Consider the following 19,438-nt stretch of genomic DNA (forward strand, 5'->3'; position numbering starts at 1 on the left):
GCCTGGTCTGTATTTCCGTTTAATGTCATATTTATGCCCTTCTATACTAAAATTAAAATTGATATTAATAAAATTTCCATAATTGCAAAGTTCATATGATAAGACACTTGGTAATGATATTTAAAAGTTTAATTAATTCATAAATATTTTTTTTCGAATTTAAATTTAAAAAAAAAAAATTGATATAAAATTTCAAATAAATGCACAGAAAATAAACATGGATAAATAGAAATGTGTTTGTATCGTCGGCTGAGGTATACCAGTAGGTATACTCGTAAAGGCTTTTTTTACTCATTAACACAACTTGGTGGCCCAAATATCAGCGAAATCGAGCAATAAATGCGCCTTTAATGGGCCCAAGACCTTAGATCGGGTGATATGGCAGCTATATTCAAATCTGAACCGATCCTTGACCAAATTGAAAAAAGATTCCGAGGGGCCTAACACAACTCACGGTCCTAAATTTCCACGAAATCACACTAAAAATGCGGCTTCCAGGGGCTCAGGAAGTCAAATCGGGAGATCAGTTTAAATGGGAGCTATATCCAAATTTAAACCGATATGGCCCATCTCCAACGACCTATATCAATATTAAGTATCTGTGCAAAATTTCAATCGGCTAGCTGTGACCCCTATCGTGATTTCGACAGACGGACGGACGGACATGGCTAGGTTGACTCAGAATACGGAGACGATGAGGAATATATATACTTTATGTGGTCCTAGATCAATATTTCGGAATGATTATACCCATCCCATGGTGTATACACCCATCGTGGGTATAAAAAGGATATCGATGGGCCATACACAACACGCTAAACCAAATTTCTGTGAAATCGGACAATAAATGCGCCTTTTATGGGCCCAAAACCCGAAAGCGAGAGCGGACTATATGGCAGCTGTATCCAAATCTGAACCTTTCTAGGCCAAATTCAAAACAGATGTCGAATTGCTTAAAACAACTCATTGACCCAAAGTTCGGCGAAATCGGACATGCTCGACAGCTGCCAAATTGGAGAAAGATACCGAGTGGCCAAACACAACTCACTGTCTCAAATTTCAGCGAAATCGGACAATAAATGCGCCTTTTATGGGCCTTAAACCTTAAACCAGGAGATCTCTATATATGGCAGCTATGTCCAAATCTGGACCAATCTTTGCCAAATTGAAAAAAGATTCCAAAGGGCCTAACACGAGTCACAGTCCCAAATTTCGGCGAATTCTGACATTAAATGCACCTTTTATGGGCCCAAGAGCTTAAATCGGCAGATCGGTCCATATGGGGGCTATATAATTAATATATAGTCTTCAAACTTAACCTGCCTATGGACCAAAAAAGTTTCATGAAAAGTTTCAGCTCAATATCTTCATTTTTAAAGAGTGTAGCCTGATTTCAACAGAGAGACGGACAGATATAAGAAAGGCTAGATCGTCTTAGATTTTTACAACTATCACGAATATATAAACTTTATAAAGTCGGAAATGGATGTTTCGATGTGTAGCAAACGGGGTTACAAAATTATTGTAATATACCCCCATCCTTCGGTGGTGGGTACTCGTATAAAAAGTAGTCGTGAAAAGAGAACATAGTGCCAGCCAACCAGGGAAACGAACGGATCGCGTCAGAGAAGTAGTCGTGTTAGCGATGTAATCGCCTTAGTGAAGTTGTCGGATCAACGAATTAGTCGTGTCAGGAAACGAACGGATCGCGTAAGAGATGTAGTCATGTTAGCGATATAGTTAGTGAAGTTGTCGCTTTAACGAATTAGTCGCGTTGGAGAAGCGGCCACGTTAGCGAAATAGTCGCGTTAGTGACGTTGTAGCGTTAACGAAGTAGGCGCGCTAGCAAAGTTATCCCGATAGCGAAGAAGTGGCGTTAGCGAAGTAGTCAGGTTAACGAAGTTATCGCGTTTAGAGGCATTGGCAAAGTAGTCACGTTAGCAAAGTAGTAGCGTAAGCAAAGTATTTGGTCGCTTATGCAAAGTATATAGTCGCGTAAACAAAGTAGTCGCGTAAAAAAAGTAGTCGAGTAAGCAAAGTAAACGCGTAAGCAAAGTAGTCGCGTTAGCAAAGTAAACGCGTTAGCAAAGTTGTAGCGTTAGCGAAGTAGTCACATAAGCAAAGTAGTCATCTTAGAAAAGTAGTCGCCTTAGCAAAGTAGTCACATTAGCAACGTAGTCACGTTAGCAAAGTAGTCGCGTTACAAAGTAGTGGCGTTAGCAAAGTAGTCGCGTTAACAAAGTAGTCGCGTTAGCAAAGTAATCGCGCTAGCAAAGTTGTAGCGTTAGCAAAGTAATCGCGCTAGCAAAGTTGTAGCGTTAGCGAAGTAGTCACATTTAGTCGCCTTAGCAAAGTAGTCGCCTTAGCAAAGTAGTCGCCTTAGCAAAGTAGTTGCCTTAGCAAAGTAGTCGCCTTAGCAAAGTAGTCACATTAGCAACGTAGCCACGTTAGCAAAGTAAGCGCATTAGCAAAGTATTCGCGTAAGCAAAGTCGTCGCCTAATCATAATTGTCGCGTAAGCAAAATATTCGCTTCAGCAAAGTTGTCGTATGGGGAAAATTGTCGAATAGGCAAAGTAGTTGCATAAGCAAAGTTATTGCGTAAGCAAAGCAGTCGCATAGTTGGAAAGCGAACGGATCGTTTTAAAGCAGTGGCGGGCAAATGCATACATACTAAAGGGTGATTTTTTAAGAGCTATAGAAAAGTTTTTCAAAAATAAAAAACCATAAGAATAAAAAAAATGCATGAAATGTTTATTTGAATCGATAGTACGGTCCATATCATTTAATGTTTGGAGATAATTTTATGTAAATGTTGACCGTGACTGCTCCTCAAATGGTCTATTCACTTAGTACAATTTTGGCATACTCTTTCCAACATTTCGGCCGGTATTTCACGAATATATGCTTCAATGTTGTCTTCCAATGCGTCAATTGAAGCAGGCTTGTCTGTTTCAGACCTCTAGCTCCATCTATGAAGAAAGTACCAAATGGTACCAATTTTGGTACAAAAATATTCGAATGGTAAATAGATCATTAAGCCACCCATCATATATTTCTTAGTTGTAACTACATGCCAAATTTCAGACCTCTAGCTCTATCTGAAAAGAAGAACCAAGTGATACCAAAATGTACGAATTTGTAATAAAACACTAAGTCACTCATCATATATTTCTTAGTTGTACCTACATGCCAAATTTCAGACCTCAAGCTCCATCTGAACAGAAAGTATAAAATGGTACCAATTTTGGTACCAAAGTGTGCGAGTTTTGAATAGATCATTTAGTCATCCATCATTTATTTCTTAGTTGTACATACATCTCAAATCTCGGACCTCTAGCTCCATCTATAAAGAAAGTACCAAATAGTACCAATTTTGGTGGCAAAATGTTCGAATATTGAAAGAATCATTTAGTCGCCCATCATATATTTCTAAGTTTTACCTACATGCCAAATTTCAGATCTCTATTTCCATCTGCACAGAAAGCACCAAATGGTACCAATATTGGTACTAAAATGTACGAAATGTAAAAAGATCATAGTCACCCATCATATTTTTTCTAGTTGATCCTACATGCCAAATTTCAGAACTCTAGTTCCATCTGTAAATGGTACCAATTTTGGTACCAAAATTTACGAATTCTGAACAGATCATTTAGTCACCCATCATAAATTTCCTAGTTGTACCTACATGCCAAATTTCAGACCTCTTGCTCCGTCTGTAAAGGAAGTACCAATTGCGGTGCTAAAGTACGTTTTGTGCGGTTACCAGTATTATTTTTTCTTTTCACCCTCGTCCTTTTGCACCAGATGCCTTTTAAGTCAAATTTAAAAATTCTACCTCTATCCCTTCGCCCTGTATAAAGTTAACCCATTTTGTACCTTTGTGGTGCTTTTTTTTAGTACCAAAGTACCAATTTCCAAAAACTCTTACAGTCGCACAATTAGGTTTGCCGAAGTGTTCCTAAGTTCCAAAATTCAGAGCTCTAGTTCAATTTAAAAAAGTACAAAATGGGGCACTAAATGTACTATTTCTCCCACTTCCGGTACGATTTTCCAATATTTTTTTACCAAACCATATTTTTTCGAGACTCTCTTTAATTTGAGCCCAAAAACATAATTCTAGCCCTTTAAGTTCGCGCTGGGCAATTATGTACCATTTCGTACTTTGTTGTACTTTTTAGTATTTTGTAGTACCTAAACGTACGAATATCACCAAATCCAGCCTTTTCCCGTGCCTATGTCCCAAGACCAACATTCGCACATTTTCACGATTCTAGATTTAGCCGCTTGGACTGGGCGATGATCTGCCAGTCAATCGGTCACTTAGCTCTTTAGATATACAAATTATCAGCTTAGATCAGTTTCTTTGTTTTTTTTTCTTTTTTGTGACCAGACAATCTTTCAACTATCCTAGTTACATAAGAAAATCTAAATAAATCCGCAACAATAAATATGTGTATATTTTACACTTCTACAAAGAAAATATCATATACAAACCAATACCTACCATTATTACCTTTCCCACGAAACCATAACTACTAAACGAGTTGGTAACCCTTTAACTCTCATTTCCTTCAACTTCTTCAGTTCATGCATTTTTCTTCTTCGTGTCGGTTGTAACGCAGAGCGGTCTTAGGTTTTCGTCGAAATTAATCAGTTTTAATGCAGCAAATAACCCAAATTTAATACGAAACTGCGGGGAATTAGTTTGTTCATTTAAATATCTAAAAAGTTATTTCGAAAACGGGTTAGTCTTTGCTTAAAAATATATAAAAGTTCTTGAAAATAGATTTGTGTTGCGCGATAGGCTAATCGTGGTGAATTCAAAAACATAAACAAACAAATACATCGAAGAGAATGCAAAATTGTGTAAGGTGCATAAGTGGTGAATTCAAAATGTAAAGTGGTAAAGTTCTAAGGAGCACCATTGTAAAAAAGTGATTTTGTTTGATTATTGGTTACAAATGGTGAAGGGGATGGTGAGGCAAAATAAAAGTCATTGATTTGGAATTGCGCAAAGCACTTATGGGGTTTAATAATGGTAAGTAAATTTAACTTATTCTTTATATGTATGTTATTGCAAATTGTTTAACAAGAATATTGGCAAAAGAAAATAGAAGAACTAAAAGTTGAAACGATTTATAAATATTATAAGTATTAACTTATTTACAAATGTTTTCAACTTTTAGTTTTTCTATATATCAAAAGAACTGAATCCATTGGCTTGATTATGTACAAATCAATTAAAAATAAGGATAAATGCACAGAGATAAGGTACCTTCTTTGAAAACCACAGTGGCTCATAGGGTATCACTGCTGTCTGCAGTGATCACTAATGTTGGCGATAGTTGTTAAACTTCTTTACGAAGAGGTATTTATATTGTTGCAATCGGCCTATTGGTCCATTTGGGTGGATTTTGAGGTATACCGTTCGCCAAGTTGCTTTGCTACAAATTTTTTTGGGGAGCAGGATTTTGGGCAATCGATTACTACTCTACTTCCAAATACCTAACTAGTCCCATATTGTTGTGAAAATTTCAAGGTAAACGATTGAGCCGTTGTTGAGTCTTAACGGAACAAACAAAACTATATTACACAGAGGCCCACGGATAAACCCATGACATTTTACGTAAAATTGACAAACTAATATATAATATGGTTTGTGTCTTGAATATTTATCATGATTTTATTTGTGTATACAATGTGACAGAAATCAATTCATTTAGTTGCAAGCCACCATGTGTTTGCATTAATACCAAGTTTTATACAAAACCAGTAAGGAAAGACAAAATGCTATATCCAACTCTGAACTAAATTTGATGGACCTCGGCTGATGTTTTTAGATGGGTTATTAAACAATTCGTATCAAATTTCGAGCAAATATGTTCAAACTGTAATAACTACGGTTGACAAATGACAACATTATTGCAAATTACTTAAAATCTGACGAACTCTCACCACATTTCGTGGGGTAGTACCAACACTAATAAGCGGAGCCAAGCCCTGGCAGAGTTCTTGAATACTAACGACCTAATAACACTTAACATTAGTAACACCGCTACCTTTGTTAATAGGATTAAGGAGGAGGTATTAGATGTGACGATATGTTCGCAAAATCTAATCGATGAGATTCAGCCCAAGAAAAACCCTAGATGACCGGGGAGATTCGAAATATTGGGAAAGAGGTCCGCAGACTTTTTAACAGAGCACGTCGTAAAAAAGTGGAAGTTTATTGGGATGTGTATTACACACGGCTCAAGGAATACTATAAGATTACCAGAGCGGCAAAACGTGCCTCCTGGAAGCTTTTCTGCGAACAGGACGATAGCGTTAATGACACCGCCAAGATAAAAAAGTCTCTCTCAAAAATCTATGTCTTAACTGAAACTTTAGTAGAAGACATGGGAGTGAGAGCAGAGACAACGGAGGACATGTTGAGGCTTTTGATGAAAACCCATTTTCCACAGGATACGAAGGGACTCACGGAGACACCGGAATCTTGGAATAATGACGCTGATCGAAGGTTTATAATTACGGAATTTATGGTGAAGGAATCCTTGAGGAGTTTCAAATCATTTAAGTCACCCGGACCTGATGGAATATTTCCGGCATTACTACAGAAACAGGCAAACTATCTGCCGCCTCGCCTGGCCAAAATTTTTACAGCGTGCCTAGGACTTGCATGTACTTCGAAAGCCTGACAGGAGGCCCGGGAAGGCAAGTTATGCGACACCAATTCCCATTCTACTCAAAACCAAGGAACATATTGTGGACACCATGATAAAGGATAGGACATCCAGCGAACTGCTTAACTACAAACAGCATGCCTACATCAAGGGAGACTGCCCTGCACGAGATTGTGCATAAAATAGAAGAATCCCTCGCTGCCAAAACGTACACACTGGTGGTATGCATTGACATCGAGGGGGCTTTTGACAATGTGCGGACCGACACACTGATCCAATCCCTGGACCAGTACCGGGTGGACCCGGTCTTTAGATACTGGATTAAACATATGCTAAGGAACAGGTGGATACATTGTGTGTCCCATGGCATAAATATAAGGTAGAAAGTGACACAGGACACGCCACAGGGGGGCATTTTATCGCCACTCCTATGGGTGACCACTATATATGCCCTATTACGGATGTTGACTGAGAAGGGATTCGAACCCGTCGTCTAGGCAGATGATGATATAATACTTCTAAGGAATAAGGATCCCAACGAGCTATGCAGAAGAGCCGAAAGGGTCCTGCAAATGGCATATGACTGGGCTAGACCCAGAGGTCTCAATGTTAACCCAGAGAAGACTGTTCACGAGGAAGACAAAGGTGGGCCAATTTAACGCACCACGTTTCCTCAATAAGACTATTTCGATATCTGACAAGGTCAAATAATTAGGTGTGATCTTGGACAGGAAACTGAATTGGAAGTGTCACATTCAAGAGCATACTGAGAAGGCTCACAAATATTGGGCACTATGAAGACGGGGCGTAGGCTTGAAATGGGACCTGAATCCAAGGATAGTCCACCGGCTCTACAGGAGAGTAATTAGACCAATACTTACTTACGTCTCAGTAGTTTGGTGGACAGCTATGGAGAAAAAGTGCATCATAAGGACCATACAACAGGTTCAGAGAACATGTTGTCTTGGCATAGGCAGAGCGATGAGAACCACGCCCCCTAGGGCACTGGAGACTAATCTAGATATCCGACCCATTGACATACAGATTAAGTGTGAGGCAGCCACTGTGGCTATGAGACATAAAGCGATGGGAGAATGGATTGAGGATGGGAGCAGCTCATACCAGCGCGGTATAATCGAGGTGACGATAGGAAACCTGAAAGGAAGGGAAGAGGTTTCCGATCGGATACCTGAGATGAACCTTGAAGTCGAGAGCAAGGCACTGCTGCCATCGGCACATTCTTGGATTGACGTAACCCTAGTCTTGCCATCTGGAAGATCATGTTACACCGATGGATCAAAGATAGAGGACAGATTGGGCCAGGGGGTTTATATTGAGAACCCAGGGACTGAGATGTGTTTTAGACTGCCTGACCATAATACGGTCCTGCAGGCGGATATCCGGGCGATCACGGAATGCGTGAAGTGGGGAAGTGCTAACGCGAGGACTTCGAGTGTGAACATCTTTACCGACAGTAAAATTGCCATAAAGGCAATAACAACCATGACGGTAAGGTCACGAACAGTCTTGCAGTGTAAGAAGGAGATTAATGCATTCTCTGAGAATGGCAAAATCCGCATCGTTTGGGTGCCGGGCCATAACGGAGTAAGGGGAAATGAAAGGGCAGACGATTTGACGGTGAAGGCCAGAGGACTACCGTCAATAAACTTGGTTTACCCGAAACCTTTCGGGTCAACGCAATCCGAGTTAAGGGAGTGGGTGACGAATGCGCATGAAACATTGTGGAACAGCGAAACGGTCGGTAGGACGGTGAAAATACTATGGGGAATCCAGATCGTGAGAAGACGAGGCTATTACTGACACATAGGACTACTAGTTCACTTATATAAAATCGGTGCAGCAAGTGATAGCGTGTGTAGTGCATGCGGGGAAGATGATGAGACGCTGGAGCAATTCCTTTGTCATTACCCGGCTTTTACGTCTAAAAGATACCTGCACTTAGGTGGAGACACAATACCAGGCATGAACCAACTTAGGGGAGTGGTATTGAAACTTAGGACTGATATTTGTAAGTAGCATGGAATTCCTAACTTAAAATTTCCTTTTTAGAGGTTAATTTGTAGTTTTTAGAGCGCACAACAAGCCGATTACTGGCTTAGGTGTATGTCCATAGTGGCATGGGGCGGATCAATATCAGCACCCTCTTTTGAACCTAACCTAAAATCTGGCGAACATATAAAGGGTGATTTTTTTGAGGTTAGGATTTTCATGCATTAGTATTTGACAGATCACGTGGGATTTCAGACATGGTGTCAAAGAGAAAGATGCTCAGTATGCTTTGACATTTCATCATGAATAGACTTACTAACGAGCAACGCTTGCAAATCATTGAATTTTATTACCAAAATCAGTGTTCGGTTCGAAATGTGTTCATTCACCGTAACGTTGCGTCCAACAGCATCTTTGAAAAAATACGGTCCAATGATTCCACCAGCGTACAAACCACACCAAACAGTGCATTTTTCGGGATGCATGGGCAGTTCTTGAACGGCTTCTGGTTGCTCTTCACTCCAAATGCGGCAATTTTGCTTATTTACGTAGCCATTCAACCAGAAATGAGCCTCATCGCTGAACAAAATTTGTCAAAATTTGAACACATTTCGAACCGAACACTGATTTTGGTAATAAAATTCAATGATTTGCAAGCGTTGCTCGTTAGTAAGTCTATTCATGATGAAATGTCAAAGCATACTGAGCATCTTTCTCTTTGACACCATGTCTGAAATCCCACGTGATCTGTCAAATACTAATGCATGAAAATCCTAACCTCAAAAAAATCACCCTTTATATGGGAGCTGTATTTAAATCTGAACCGATTTCGAACAAATTTCTTACATATTATGGTAGTCGATGTACAATATTTTGGCAAGATTGGTCAATAAGTGCGTTAGCAGTGGCTCTAGAAGTGAAAATCGGGCAATATTCATATATATCGACATACATATATGGTGTCATAACGGGACACATAGGACTACGAGCTCACTAATGCAAAATCGGTGCGTCAAGTGATATATGTACTCACAGATTCCAGTATCTCTGGAATGTGTAGAGTAGTTCCTAGTCTCGCAAGCTCGTCGACTATACAATTCCCTGGGATATATCTGTGGCCTGGCATCCAGAACAGGTTAATTTTGGACTGTTCAGCCATCTCGTTGAGATATCTGCGACAGTCGAGGGCGGTTTTTGTTTGTTTTTAGAAATACGTTCTCCTGGGACTTAATGGCTGTCGGAGAAGATATTTATGCCAATCTTCGTGATGACATTATATCTTAGCCATCATTCCACCACTTCCTTAATTGCAAGGATCTCCGCTTGATACACACTGCAGTGGTCGGGTAACCTTCACGATATGACCAGTTCTAGATCTTTAGAGTACGCCCCAAAGCCCACCTGGTTGTTTAGTTTAGAACCATCCATAGAGAAGTCCAAGTAACTTCTATTACCAGGGATATCTTAGTTCCAATCAGTTCTACAGTACTTTTTACCAAAAAGCGTCTCAGGTAGGGTGTAATCCACACTGCCTGGAACATCTGATATTGTATCAGCATTATAGGTCTGACAACTGCAGTAAATACCCAATGCATGATGCGCGTTCTAAACCCCCCAACTTTTGCCAATGACTCTCTTGCAGGTGTATAGGGCAAGGGTTGCTTTTCTTGCCCTTTCCAAAATGTTGGATTTGAAGTTTAATTTCCTGTCCAGCAAAACACCCAGGTATTTTGAGCTTTCTGTAAATGCAACATTCTCTCCTTCCAAGGAGACAGGTGCCACTGTAGGCAACTTGTGTCTCCTGCTGAAAATAACTACTTGTGTCTTGCACGGATTTATACCTAGACCACTTTGGGTTGACCACTTCGCTGTTGCACGGTGAGCTTCCTGAAGTATATCTCTTAGGGTGCTGGCAAACCTTCCCCTAACCGCAATTGCCACGTCATCAGCATAAGCGTCTAATTTTACGCCTTTTTCTTCCAGAGACAATAATATAAAGGTAATGGAGGCGCAGAGGTTAGCATGTCCGCCTATGACGCTGAACGCCTGGTTCGAATCCTGGCGAGACCATCAGAAAAATCTTTCAGCGGTGGTTGTCCCTCCTAAAGCTGGCGCCATTTGTGAGGTACTATGCCAGGTATGTTCATGGGCAAAAATATGCAATTTGCAATGGCTATCTTCCAAAGTAGAGGAGACAGCACACCTCCTTGAGATGTTCTTCTGCTAATCCATCTTTTTAGATCCACAGATCCCAAGACTGCCGTTATGCATCTTTTAGTAAGTAAGTTATTAAAAAACTTTCTTGCGGAAGAGTTAATTCCTAGAAACTCCAACTCCTTCATGATTGACGTTGGTTGTCCGTTAGTGGCAACACCTTCAATATCAAGAAATTATGTAGCCGAGTAGGTCGTGAAGGGCTGTTTCAGTCGATTTGCCTTTGCTATACGCTTGCTGCCGTCGCGACAGGCGATCTTCAGGGATTTTTGACCTAAGATATGTTTCTATCAACCTCTCAAGAGACTTCAGCAAAAAGGATGACAGATTAACTGGAAAAAGAATTTCACTTAACCGATCCTATTTTTAAGTGAAAATAACGCATAAGTAAAACAAAATGGGCTTAATTTAGCGTTTCACTTACCCGGTTTCGCCTGCCGCATATACCAATCTCCCGATTTAAGGTGAAGGTCATGTAAAAGCCTCACTTATAATCTGCTTTCGAAAAAATTTGGAATAATGATTAGTTTTGGTTCCCTTGACATCTTTACTCGCCTAAGTAGTATTAACTGAGCTGTTCTTGCAGCAACCATTTAAACCATCATCTTGCGAATAGCAAAGCACTGCCCAGAGACGTCGGTTTAGGTCATCATGAGGGGTTCAGCGCTACAAATGAAATCCTCTGAATCAAGCAGCATATCAAGCGGGTATAAAAAGCACTCACTGTGATATGGTAGCGAAAGCGGTCAACAGCTGCCGAATGAATTCAGTGTATGGAGACCATCTGCCGTCCATAGCACCCGATAAAGTTAATCGCTCTCGACAAACCAAAGTAGTTCTTGCTAAACTAAATTTCGGCAGATGCAGCAGCCTTAAATCCTAGTGAGCTAGCATCTGCATCTGTCACCTTTTCATCTGCCCCACCAATCATAGTCAAAATACTACCAGACCACTCGGAACCCACCCCTCTTAAAATTTAAAATTAATTTCAATCAAATTGAGGTTTTTCTTCACATTACATTTTTATTTCAATACAATTGCATGCATATAAGATGTGTTTATAAAACATCATATCGTTTTCTACAATATATAAAAAGTAATAAGAGCGCAACATTTGCCAACATTTCGAATGAAATCAATAAAGATTTCCCATTTGAATACCCTTTCAAGTAGATTGTGACAGTGTGTGGGCGTGGCATGGGCGTTTTAAACAAATACTGGTGCATAGATACATATGTATATAGATAAGAACTAGTTACTACAAATGTACGAGTATACGGTTACTTTGTAATTGCGACCATAAAGAAGATTAGACAAGATTTATGGCTAAATTAAGTTTTGTGTGTATCACTGTTTCTGAGGATTTGCTAACGACACTCACTCACTAAAGAGGTCCTTGAGGTTCTGCCCCCCGAATAATAGGGACCATGAGGGTGTTGAGGTACTACAAACTAATAAGAGGTAATTTGTACATAAAATAAATACTTGGTGCATACATAGAGTGGGTGGGATATATTTGTATATATATATATAGATATGCGGGGGCTAGTAGGAGGTAGGATAACACACAGATACCCAAGAAATGCATAGGTCTATGTGTTAACCACAATCGACTACTATAAATTCTACTAAACGTTGGTTAGCTATGGAGTAAAGAGTTGACTAAGTTATTGCTCATCATCCAAACGTATGGCATGATTGACATGGCCACCACCAGCGGCTTCGGTCGGAACTACCATTAGTTCAGGTGTATGCATAGCAGAGGAGTTGTTAATGTTCTCCTTGGGTAAATTGGTCTCAGTATTCATGCTGATATTGTTGGTGGTCTTGCTGGAATTGATCTTCAAAACGCGATGTTTTTGAACAGCATTGACAATGGCTGAGATGATAATGCCCAAGGCAAGAGTCAATAAACAGCCAAGCATGGAATACCACATATAGCTAAGTTTAAATATGGGCCAATCACTGCAACAAAATTGAAATTAGTTTACATTTTCTTAAGCCAAAATCCAAACTTTGGTTACTTACGTAAAGCCACTTTCAACCGTCTCCACCGCTTCTCTACGCACTGCCGACAATATCAACGAAGTTTCAGTGGTATTAACCAAACAATCACAATTTTCCACCGACAATGGCAAATCTTCAGGATCCACATTCGAAATCTGAGCCACTACACCAATGAAAATCACAATGACCAAGGCTGAGATGCCACCGTAGAAAGCACCTTTGGTATTGGCATTCTTAAATGCAATGCCCAAGACAAAAAGGCCCAAAGTAACACCTCCAATCAGGCCATTGAGCGTAAGCGTAGCTTGTAGAACTCCACCCAAACGTTCGACAATGAAGACCAAACCAAAAGACAAAATGCCATAGCCCAAGGACATCCATTTGGCATAGAGAGCACCCTTGTCGGGTGAGATTTTGATGTTCAAGCCATTCACCAATAAATCCTCACAGGTTACAGCCGATAAGGAATTCAAGGCAGAGGCCACAGTTCTAAAAACAATTAAAATTATTATTGAATAAAAAATGCCAATTCACTTAGTCTTAAAACTCACCCCAAACTTGCTGCAAAAATACCCGCCACAAATATACCTGCCATGGTATAAATATGCTCATACGTACTGATGATATAGTAGGGTAATAGCTGATCAGTAGCTGTAATGCGCCCTGCAGTCAAGGGATCGCAATCGGCATAGTGATTGAACACCATTAGACCTGTGTAGAAGTTCAGCAGGAACACCACCACCAAACCCAAAATGGCAAAACCCAAAGCAATGCGTGCCAATTTCAATGATTTCAGCGACATACATTTCTGCACCGAAGCCTGATTGGTACAGAACAACGAGGTCCAATAGAAGAAGCCACCAATGACCACCGACCAGACTGTATGACGGGTTGTGGGATCCATGTTGAAACTATAAATTACAGAAAATGTTAGGGGTATTAAAAAAAATTCTTCCCAACTCAAAAAAAAAAGTGCTAAGTTCGTCCGGTCGACTCTTTTATACCCTCTGCTATGGATCGCATTGGTCAAGTTTTTTCCCCGATAGCTCTTTATAGGAGACAAAAGATAATGGATAATATTTTCTATGCTATTGGAGCTATACCAAGTTTTGAACCAATTGGGGCCATACTTGGTTTGACTGTTGAAGACTAAAGTAAAAGTCATTATGCAATATTTCAGCCCAAACAGAAAAGAATTGCCACCTACCAGGGCTAAGGAATCGAGAGATCGGTTTATATGACAGCTATATCAGGTTATGAACCAATTCAGACCATATTTGTAGCGTATGCTGAAGGTCACAGCAGAAGTCGTTTTTTTTCACGTAACCAACACGCAGGGCATGTCCCCTATATATGCAGTGCATTGCGTTGGCATTTAAGGAAAGTTAAGGGTAGGAGGGGGGGAGAAAGTGAGTAGTGTTTGTTGATATTCGTCTTAAATTTCTGAACGTCAATGTCGGTGGAAAAGACATTAGCCGGAAGTCGGTTCCACATACGAATGGTTCGGGCGAAAAATGAATTTTATCGGTAGTGCTAGTTCGCTCGACTGGCCAAACGATTGCAAACGGGTGTGAGTTCCTGGCAAGTCTTGTATTTCTGGTGAACATCCGAACGTCAGGGATAAGAAGACGAATATCCATGGAACACACGCCATGAAAATTACGATAGAGCAATAGAATGCTACCCACATGCCGACGAGGTTCAAGCAAAGCAATAGAGTTGGATACTCTACTGTCCCCAATCAACACCATCGCTCTCCGTTGAACACGGTCAAGTAGCTCCAAGTATGATTTTGGAGCTACTGCCCATATATGAGAGTTATATTCCATCCTCACCCTGATGTAGGTAATATAGATATTGAGAAGATCAGAAGAGGTGAAATATTTCTTGTACCGCTTAAAAAAACCCCAAACACTTGAATGCTTCTTTCGACACTTCGAATCATGTTTTGACCAACGGGCATTACATTGTATCTTTATGCCCAGAACATCAAGAGAATCTGATTGCTCAATATCTATACCGTCGATAGATATCGACGATTGTAGTGGGTTAGTGAATCGCTTGTGAGATAAGAAACAGCACTGCGTCTTCTGTGCGCTAAAGTCTACTCCATTCATTCTACCCCACTCGGAAATGGCCAACACATCCTGGGAGAGCGTCTCATCCATAATGCGCCTCCTGTCCACAATTTCTTGAGGACTGGGCCTATGGTCGAATGAATATGAATGACACTGACTACTGTCATCGGCAAATAAGTAGACTGGATTCGAAGTCTGACCCAATAGATCGTCAATGAAAATAAGAAAAAGGGAAGGGAAAGGACAGAGCCTTGTGGCACACCTGCCGTCAATATATACTTATCGGATGAGAACCCATCTACAACAACTCGTATAGTGCGATCTCTGAAAAAGCTCGATATAAATCGAACGAAGTTATTACCGACTCCAAAAGCGATAAGCTTTGATAAAAGTGCACCGTGCCAGACCCTATCAAATGCCTTGCAGATATCCAGAGCCACGACATTAATCTCACCAAACTAATGGATAGAGCGACTCCATCGTTCCGACAGAAGTGCCATGAGGTCACCCGTAGAGCGATTTCTGCGGAACCCATACTATCTGTCGCTAAGAAGGCCATTGGACCCTAAGTATCTGACAAGATGATGGTTAACCATACTCTCCATAATCTTGGAGAGCGCAGAGCATATCGCAATTGGCCGGTAAATCGCAGGGATGTTCGCCCTACCTTTTTTGGGGAAGGGCTGACCGTTCGCAACCTTCGAAGGCGCTGGGAAAACTCCCGCACGGTAAGCAAGGTTGAAAAGGTTGCGTGGTGGACGAGCAAGCGTCGAAGAACACTTACAAAGGACAAGTGTTGATATATCGTCCGGGCCCGGAGATGAATTAACGTCGAGATCCGCAAGGACCCTTTTAACTCCACGTGTTCGAAAGAATATCTGAGGCATCGAACTAAGTACACTATCAATCAAGGGGAGTGGTTGATTGCTAAATGGCAAGGAAAAATCTCCTACAAACATTTCAGCCAGTAGATTAGCCTTATCAACCGGGTCAGTGAACACCTGATCATCCTTAAGAAGAGTTGGGATTGCCGATGGGTTGCCCTTTACTCTTTTTACGAATGACGAAAAGCTTTTGCTTCGGAGAAGCAATAACTTTGGCACGAAGACCCTGTTCGTAAAGAAACTTTTCGTGTCTAAGTACTCTGGCACAGCATTCGGTATTGGCGTTTTTTTTTTTCAGACGCCAAATCCTAAATGCATCCTGTTTTGATCTGACAGCATCTCTGCAAGCCCGGTTAAACCAAATTTTATCTTTTGATTTAACCGATCAATTTTTAGTCGGAATGAACGATCTCATTCCTATTAATATTACTTCCTGCACCATTCCGGCGGCAGCATTTACGACACCATCGCACAGTAGAAGATATCGAAAGAAACCAGTAAAAATATGCCGTGTGAAAACGGGTAGAGATATATCTTTGAAATTTGTAAGGGTTAGAGCTGAGGTGTTAGTGTGATCGTGTGCAAAACTTCAAGGTCCGGTGGCCTTTTGGCAGGCCCTTAAAATTGTTGACCTCGGTATTTAAAAAATTTGTTGGGGCTGTCAAATCTTTGATCAATAACCTGATATAGCTCCCATATAGACCGTTCTCCCGATTTTACTTCTTGAACCTTTACAAGCCGCAATTTTTGTCCGATTTGGATGAAATTTGGAAGTAGTGTTTTGTTATGTTACTTGTTCTCGCTAACACCTCAGTTCTAACCATTCCAAATTTCAAAGAGAAATCTCTAGCCGTTCTCACACGGCATATTATTTACTAGTTTTTTTTTCGATTTTGTCCCATTGTGCGATGTTACATTGCAGCAATGCATTTGTTTTAGACAGATGGCATGAATAGAGAAAAATTTGACATTTGCAGGCTTTTATTAAATATCCCTCCGTCTGATCCATCGGTGGGATTGTTTTTACCATAAGACTTACTTGAAAAATTCCAAACGATCTCTTTCGGCAGCAGTCTTGAAGATCTCAGCAGGTGTGCCACTATAAAAGCTACCCAAGGCAACAACCAAAATCAAAGACAAAGCCAAAACTGCAGCCTGACAAAAGCAAAAAAAAAGTTTTAGATTAAATGCATTTTCATTCGAAATGTAGAAAATTTTACCTGGAAAGAATCAGCAATGACAACAGCTTTCATGCCACCCTGCGATGAATAGAATACACAAACAACATAGATAAGCACAACAGCAATTTTTGTATCCAAACCAGTTGCCTTGGAGAGGGCAATGGCGGGTGCCAAGACAGCAACTGCTGTGTAGAAGCACATCTGAAAAGAAAAACAAAAACGAAACCGGATTAAATTTTAACAAAAGGAAAATTAACGAAAAGGCCTTAAAATCCTTTCATCCTGTACAAAATTTTCAAAAAACTGTTAATGTATATATAATAAGTTCCTAAAAATATGCTACATTTTATGTTAAATATATAAAATGTTTACCAACACTGAAAAGTATAACAGTCACAGAGAGTGTGATTGCAATTTTCACCAACAGATGGCATAAGTGAATCACATCAATGGGAAATAATAAGCTCCTAAAAATATGCTAAATTTTATGTTAAACGTTTACCAACACTGAAAAGTATAACAGTCGCGGAAAGTGGTATGTTGCAATATTTGCCAACAGATGGCATATGTAAATCACATAAATGTACACAGTGATGTTTTTTTTAAATTTTCCCATTTAAAGCGTGGAAGCTTAAAACATCAGTTCGGTTTTTAAAAACCGGATTTTAATTAAGCTTAATTAAGTTCCTTAAATTCGCATTTTTCGGGTTTTTGATAAATCGATTTCTAACCAAAATTAACCGGTTTCTTATTACACAGAAACAACATTTGGCCCAAAATTTTATTCATAGGATTTTAGCAATGAAAATGCGCCAAATAGCCAAAAGTTTAAAATAAAGAAGATTTCTTCAAATTTTATTTCAGATTTATTTACGGACGCGACTATTCGTTTAAAATTTCGATCGAAGATTGATTTTTATTTTACTTCACAGTAGACTCTCCAATTATTATTTTTTAAAAAATTATGTTTTTAGACTTGGCATTAAAATGTACAAAAACTAAACATTGAAAGAAGCTCCTATTTATAAGTCTACCTTGTATCTTTAACTCAGGTACATGGTCAAATTCCTAACTTTAACGATATTTTGACTTTCATTTTTGACTTTTGTCTTTAACAGGTTAGGTTAGGCTGAAACGAGGGTGCGGATATTAATTCACCACCTCTTTTCAGCCTACAAAACCCCTTTATCCATGCCACGCCACTAAGTTACTTCATGTCTGGTACTTTGTCCCCACCTAAGTACCTGTATCTGTTAACCGCGAAAGCCGGGCAATGACGTAGGAAATGCTCAAAGGTCTGATCATCTACTCCACAGTCTCTACACATGCTATCACTTGCCGCGAGCTCGTAGTCTTATGTGTACCATTATGATACCGAGAGCTAGATTGACCTCCTTCTTACCTCCTTTCAGTAATAGCCTCGTCTTCTCACGAGCCGAATCCCCCCCAAAGATTTTCGTCGTCCTACCGAGCTTTTGTCACCCACGCCCTAAACAGGGACTGCATCGAACCGAAAGGTTTCAGGTTAACCAAGTTTATTAATGGCAGTCTCTCTCTCTCTCTCTCTCTCTCTGAGGACCGACTTACCGGATTTATTTTAGATTATTTAAGTATATCTTACCTGCAGCACATATAATACAGCGCCCAAAACGCGAATTTCCTTGCCAAAACGTATACCCAGATATTCATAACAACTGGTCAATTCCATTTTGAAATAAATCGGGTAGAAAACTTTGACAGCAACCGGTATGACAAAAACCATGGGAATAACTGCATACAAAAAAAATTAAGTTTATCTTATTGTTCTGCCATGTCCACACTGCTTACTTACCAATCAATACAAATTGTGATCCCTGAAAGTACATTTCCGATGGATTGCCCAACAACTCAATAGCTGTTATGAAGCTTGTGGTCAAACTCAAAGTAACCGGAAATATGGACATTTCGGAACCAAGCAAAAATTCATTCGATGAACTGCCCGATTTCTTACAGAATCCATAGAAAATGCCAATACCCAGCGATATGACTAACATGGCCAATAACACAGTGTAGTCATAGGGTGAAAATGTGGCCTTATGCGAGGGATTACTGCATTCCTCCAATGGCTCATCAACCAGCGGCAGTATTTCGGCAGTCTCTTGTTGCAAACTTTTCAACAACATTGAAGCGGCCAATTTAAAGTGGGGATTTTCATTCGAAGAATCTTCACCACGCACTATAACATATTCGGAAATCTTAGGTGGATCAGTAGCCGTTTCAAATGTTTTCACCACACTCGATGTTGGCAGAGCCAAACACCCAGCTGTGTGGGCCAAGGCGCACAGAAACAAAAGTTTCAATATGGCCACCATGGAAGCAGACATTTCAAGAGTTTTAA

At 40.1% G+C, this 19,438-nt stretch overlaps 1 protein-coding gene across 1 annotated transcript; it reads right to left on the reverse strand.

The window, feature by feature from the left end:
• Positions 1–11,908: 11,908 nt before the first annotated feature.
• On the reverse strand, positions 11,909–19,429 carry LOC106086172 (sodium-coupled monocarboxylate transporter 1). Its single transcript, XM_013250727.2, has 7 exons — positions 18,893–19,429; positions 18,683–18,831; positions 17,101–17,262; positions 16,920–17,035; positions 13,470–13,829; positions 12,940–13,407; positions 11,909–12,876 (listed from the first exon to the last, which is right to left on the reverse strand). The coding sequence occupies exons 1-7, from the start codon at positions 19,422–19,424 to the stop codon at positions 12,579–12,581; spliced, it is 2,085 nt and encodes a 694-aa protein (XP_013106181.1). The 5' UTR covers positions 19,425–19,429; the 3' UTR covers positions 11,909–12,578.
• Positions 19,430–19,438: the final 9 nt, after the last annotated feature.

This window comes from Stomoxys calcitrans, chromosome 1 (genome assembly GCF_963082655.1).
Source record: "Stomoxys calcitrans chromosome 1, idStoCalc2.1, whole genome shotgun sequence".
Classification (NCBI taxonomy): Eukaryota; Metazoa; Arthropoda; class Insecta; order Diptera; family Muscidae; genus Stomoxys; species Stomoxys calcitrans.